This window comes from Otolemur garnettii, unplaced genomic scaffold (genome assembly GCF_000181295.1).
Source record: "Otolemur garnettii isolate 467f Iridium unplaced genomic scaffold, OtoGar3 scaffold00027, whole genome shotgun sequence".
Classification (NCBI taxonomy): Eukaryota; Metazoa; Chordata; class Mammalia; order Primates; family Galagidae; genus Otolemur; species Otolemur garnettii.
The window spans coordinates 12,526,797-12,533,196 of NW_003852422.1; the positions used below are offsets into that span (position 1 = coordinate 12,526,797).

Genomic DNA, 6,400 nt, shown 5'->3' on the forward strand with positions numbered 1-6,400 from the left:
ATTGATGAAATTGATTCTTTGTGTGGTTCAAGAAGTGAAAATGAAAGTGAAGCTGCACGTAGAATTAAGACAGAGTTCCTAGTTCAAATGCAAGGTAATATTACTGATTTTTAAAATTGTCCCTGTTTATTGTATAACTGTTATTTTCTAACAATAATGGGGGAAAAACTCAAGCAGAATTTCTCCACTCTTAATAAACTGATCATTATGCCATGTTTCCTTCTGATAGGTTCCATATGCCTACATAATTTTACCCAGTTGTAATCATCTCGTAGGGCTCACTTATACAAATAGTAAAGAGATTAAATTTTGCTGTAACATATTTGGAACAGTATTAGTAAAAGTAATATGTAGACTTCAACTGAAATCTTTTAAGAGCCATTTTGGAAAGAATACTGCTGGTATTGTCCACAATTTAGGAGATTTTACTCTTGGGAACATATTTGCATCATATTGCAATAGTGTCATATTTGAGTAAATATAATTTTTTCAGACAGAGACTCTAAAGATGAGACACTTTAGTGTTAAAGCCCGCATTTCTTAATAGAACATGGGGAAGAGATTTAGTTTAAAATGACAAATTATTTAAAATATTACCTATTTTAATGCAGGGGTTGGTGTGGACAATGATGGAATTTTGGTTCTGGGAGCTACAAATATACCCTGGGTTCTGGATTCTGCCATTAGGCGAAGGTATGATGATCCAGTAAATTCCTTATTTCTGCTGCAGATACAACAAAGGAAATGATAATTCCTCTTTTTAGAGTGAGGAGTCATTCTGATCACATTTCACAGAAGTTGCTCTCCTGCCTTGGGAAAAGAGGGGGGAGGTTATGCACTTGTTTGCTTGCCTGCTGTATCAAAGACAGAAGATTTCCATACACTGCAGTCTTTCACACTGGAAAATACATTACCTAAGGCTTAACCTTTAGTTCAGATTAAGCTTAGCAGGCACTGATGCTTCAAAAATTTACAGTTACAGTTTGGTATTTCTGTAAAATCCTTTCATATATAAAATTTTAGTAAAATGGCCATTATATAAGTCAAAGTACGATAACCAAGGTAGATTTTTTACTAAAAAAATTTCTCTTTTTTAAGTTGAATATGAAACTTCAGGTGTAAGAAAGGCATGCTGATGCCTCACCTTCCACTGCTTCATGGTTTTATGCATTTTAAGCATTTAATTTTGTATGGTAAAAATTAGCGCTGCATTTTTGCTACATTTAATGCTATTCATCATGGTTTGCCAAGATGCTAGATTACTTTCTAATACCAAAAAAGCAAATGTGCTGGATACTTTTGAATAATGGCTTAATTCTAAACTTATCTCTAGAGGTCATAGAAACTTTTAAAATTGTCATTGCCCTCATTGCCACAGAGAGTTACCTAAGAGAGTAAAGTCTGTACAGACCAGCCACTTAAATTGTCCCTCATTGCTTATTCCTGTCTCCATATACTAAAATTCTAAGAAGAAAAGCAGAATTATTATTAATATAATGTTTATAATATGGAATTATTTGTTCTGAATATATTCATTATAATTGCATGAATATTTTTGTGAAATAAATACATGCATATTCTATAAGATTTTGAGTAATTTTACTGTTTTAAATTTAGGGAACTAATTATCAACTCCTATTTAAAATTGTTAATCTTAACCCCTTCCTGGATCAAGAGTTCAGAGTACAATTCCATGAGAAACTAATCCTCTAGGGCATGCCTTTTTATGTCATGAATTCTAGACGAATAAACACAATGGTCAAAATAACACGAAAGTCATGTGAGAAAGACTAAACCCTCCAAGGTAGTTCCCTGGCTATTTTGATTTTGTTTGTTTCTACACATTACATGCCCTGTGAGTTGCTAGAGTTGTGATCGTGAGGCCTTGAAAAGCATATATATGCTTTTGACCTAATGTCTCTTAGGTCATTAGGTCTCTTGACCTGATAAAACACCATGGTCTCAAGGACATTGTTTTTCTAGTGTGGCAGTCAACGTGTTAATGTGTTCTGGACATTCTCCCTTTATCTAGCCTAAATATCTATGTTTAACCTTGGCACATATAGATTCACCTAACTATTCAACTCAAATTGTTGCAATTGAGAATAGCTAAATACCTGTTTCTTCTTAAAAATACCTTAATTTTCAATTAAAATTAAGTATAATATCCTTGATGTAATTTATCTTTTAAGATTTGAAAAACGAATTTATATTCCTTTGCCGGAAGCCCATGCCCGAGCAGCAATGTTTAAATTGCACCTGGGGACCACTCAGAACAGTCTAACAGAAACAGACTTCCGAGAACTTGGGAAGAAAACTGACGGTTATTCAGGGGCAGATATAAGCATCATTGTACGTGATGCACTTATGCAGCCTGTTAGAAAAGTGCAGTCAGCTACTCATTTTAAAAAGGTAGGTCTCCTATATCTATCCTTTCGTATATTTTGTATTCAAAGAATTTGGAAGCATTTCAGTGTGTTATAAGTACTTACAGTAAGCAGGTTTATGTAATAGAAATTTATGTCTGTTTCACTGAAATAAATTATCCAATCAAGTTTATTTATGAATAGCCATTATCAATAGTCTTAATGTGTCTTAAATTTCTCAGTGACTATGGATCACCAGTTATAGTAGACATCTCAGTGGCTCCATCCTTTACTCTTTTATTTTTATTTATTTTATTTATTTATTTATTATTATTATTTTTTTTTTTTGCAGTTTTTGGCCAGGGCTGGGTTTGAACCCATTACCTCCAGCATATAGGGCCAGTGCCCTACTCCTTTGAGCCACAGGCACCACCCATCCTTTACTCTTTTTAAGGCTAATTATTTCAATTAGCAAAAATAATTTTTGCCTGTTTATTTTTTTTATTTATCCAGCAGGGGATTGGGCCACCTGCAGATTATTTGAGGACTGTTTTGCTTATCTTTGTTGTCAGATATTGCAGAAACTATGCATGGGCCTTTGTTTTGTTTTTTGCTCATTAGCTTTCATTAGTGTTTTTGTATTTAATGTTTGGTCTGAGACAAGTTATTCTTCTAGGGTGCAGCAGAAAAGAAAAATGGCTGGACCCCCCTGGTTGATCTGGACCCCAGAGGTAGATCAGAATAAATAGCAGTCAAAAAGGACAAAAATCCCTGACCTCATGCAGCTGAAATTTTTGTGAGGAAAGACAGACAATAAAATATACGTAATAAGTAAAGTAAGAATGTGTATTTCTCCACACCTACACCAATTGTGAAATAATACTTAAAGTTAATCATTCTAAAACAGATCTGAAATAGCCCCCAATATGATACAAATTTATTTGCCATCTAAAATATATTACATGGGCAGCATCTGTGGCTTACTGGGTAGGGTGCTGACCCCATATACCAAGGGTAGCGGGTTGGAATCTGGCCCTGGTCAAACTGCAACAACAACAACAAATAGCCGGGCATGGTGGTGGGTACCTGTAGTCCTAGCTATTTGAGAGGCTAAGGCAAGAGAATTGCCTAAGCCCAGGAGTTGGAGGTTGCTGCAAGCTGTGATGCCAGGGCACTCTACCCAGGGTGATAAAGTGAGACTCTGTCTCTAAAGAATAAAATAAAACACATTACACATCATAAAATGACATTGCAGTTACATTTAATATTTAATTTTGTGCTTATATTTGAAAGAGTTTTTGTTGACAGACAAAAAGATTCGGTAATTTTAAACTAAAGCTGCCAAATATCATAGAATTTTCTCAGTAATGGACAGCAAAGCAACTTACAAGAATTATTTATTTGGGTCTATTTTTGGTCTCTAAGATTACTATCACTTTTAAGAAGTAGAAGGAAAAAATGGAAAGTTTAGCCACAGGTAACTCTTGCTTCTTCTTCTTTTTTTTTTTTTTTAACTCATTTTCTGCATGTATATAAGTAATTTTTGGTAGGAAATTTCAAAACATAGAAAATCATCAAGAAAAAAACTAAAACCAACCAAAACTCTATCCTGTTACCTAGAGAAAACTACTCTTTGTTGTATATTCTCAGTTTTTTTCAGGAGTAAATATTTAAACCAAACATACAAAAATATTAATACATTTTTAACTTTCCTATTGTTGGCCTAAATCTTAATGTGTATTTAATTTGTTCAAGTAAATATTTCAGGTTGCTATTTATTTCAGGTTCGTGGACCTTCCCGAGCTGACCCTAACAGTCTCGTAGATGATCTTCTAACACCCTGCTCTCCAGGCGACCCTGGTGCCATTGAAATGACATGGATGGATGTCCCTGGGGATAAACTTTTGGAGCCAGTGGTTTCCATGGTTCGAAATTTTATTTGTTTTTAAGAAAACATTTAAAACATTATATTTTATAATTTGCCAAAAATAAAATTTTCCATTAATATGTAACTTGCTGGGAAATGTTAGTATGAACAGGCATCTTTATTTAATACTGTTGACTCATGGTTCGCACCTGTTTTCGTTTCTCCTAACACTTTGGGAGGCGAAGGTAGGAGGGTCACTTCAGCTCAGGGGTTTGGAGATGCAGTGAGCGACCATGATGCCGCTGTACTCTAATTTGGGCAATAGCATAAGACCCTGTCTCTCACTGAATGAATGAATAATTGAACTTAAAATATTTTAAAAATTATTTTAAAGATTTTTTTGTAGAGACAAGGTCTTGCTCTGTTACCCAAGCTAGAGTACAGTGGCAGGATCATAGCCAACTCCTGGGCTCAAGAGATCTTACCATTTTGGCCTCCCAAAGTGCTGGAATTACAGGCATGAACTACCAGCCAAAAATTATTTTTAAAATACTTTCTTGGGCTTTGATGAAACTTGTAAGTGAAAAGGCTAAAAGCTAATTTTTTTTTAAATAAAGGTTTCTGACTTTAAGTCTTATACGTTAATATTATTTTCAAAATGCTTACATATATATAAATTACTGTCAAGACTTAACTAAAAAGTAGAATTAGTGAAAAATTTTTCCCTGAATCTCACATTGTTAAAAAAATAATCAGAAATGCTAATGCTTGTATCACTGTATTCAAGGAGGTTTTTTTTTTTTTTTTCTGTTTTACTTTTCTAGGTTCCATAGAAAGTTTAAGTAATGGCAGTTCTTAAAAATTTTAAATAAATTTAAACAACTTTTATTACAAAAATAACATTTTTATGGTTTTTATTGAGGAATTAATTGTAGGTCTTTATTGTTTTGTAAGGTATATTGTTTTTGGAAAGCTTAGGGAGATTGAAAATTTATATTGATGATGTTTTCTTTTTAATGAACGCTCTCAATTTTTAAAATTTTCTGTGATAGTGATAGATTTTTCGAAGAACTTTATGGTAAGTTTAACAATAACTTCCAGAGCAGAAATATTTGTATGCTATGCAGACATAGTCATATAGATATATATGTATGTATGTACACATCTATATATTTATGCTAATTAATCATAGTGTTTATCTGAGTGTCAGTCCTTGATATATTTAAGTTTGTGCTCTCTGTCCAGCTTTGAAAAATTGACAGTAACTTAAGAGTGGTCTCTCATTATTTTCCATGCTCTTTACAGGAGATAATAGCTTAAAAATTAGTTTTTTAATGAATCTCTGATACAAGCATATTTTCTTACCATTTCAATCTTAATTTTAACTAATTCTTTTTAAATTCTGATTAGTTGATTTTACCAAAATAATATTCTCCTTTATTTAAGTTTAAGTGAATACCCACATTCCTTTTGAATTGTACTTACTTAGAAAACTAATCTCTTGTTTAAGAAAAACAGATAAGGCCAGAAAATAGATCATGAATATACCTTGGAGGAGCTAAGTCCTCAAGCTAAGAGGATTATACTTCTGATAGGTAATGGGAAGCCACGGAAAGGTTTTGATGAATTCAGGGAAAGAAATCGGAAGTTTCAACACAAAAGAATAACGTATCAAAGATATCTTTTAGAAAGAATAAGGGAGTTTAATTGTCAATATCTTAGGGCAAACTGCAGATTTAGATTAAAGTTAGTAATAATAATGATGGTGCAATGATTTTTTTAATTTCTTCAATCTATCATTAATATAACCCTCCTCCCTTCTTTTCTCTGACAGTCGGATATGTTGCGGTCACTCTCTAACACAAAACCTACAGTCAATGAACACGACTTGTTGAAATTAAAGAAGTTTACAGAAGATTTTGGTCAAGAAGGCTAAACCAAAGATGACGAGGATGTTTACCATATGTATTGTTTCTTTCATAGATATTTTCGCCTTTCTTGAATAGCATCCAGATTATTTCCAGTGAAACTCCTTTACCACAGGGAAATTATACATCTTACTTCAGAGTTCCTTTAAGTTTTATATTGTACTTTTTCTCCATTATGTATCAAATGCTCCTATTAACAAAAAGTATAAAATAATAGGTTATAAAGAAATGAGTGATAC

The 6,400-nt window shown here is 33.0% G+C and overlaps 1 protein-coding gene across 1 annotated transcript in view; it reads left to right on the forward strand.

The window, feature by feature from the left end:
- VPS4B (vacuolar protein sorting 4 homolog B) overlaps positions 1-6,399 on the forward strand; it is a 27,186-nt gene extending 20,787 nt beyond the window's left edge. Inside the window, exons 6-10 of the mRNA XM_012804272.2 lie at positions 1-94; positions 612-693; positions 2,193-2,412; positions 4,151-4,291; positions 6,068-6,399. Of these exons, the coding sequence (XP_012659726.1) occupies positions 1-94; positions 612-693; positions 2,193-2,412; positions 4,151-4,291; positions 6,068-6,169 (639 nt within the window). The 3' untranslated portion in view covers positions 6,170-6,399. The remainder of the gene's footprint in view (positions 95-611; positions 694-2,192; positions 2,413-4,150; positions 4,292-6,067) is intronic.
- Position 6,400: the final 1 nt, after the last annotated feature.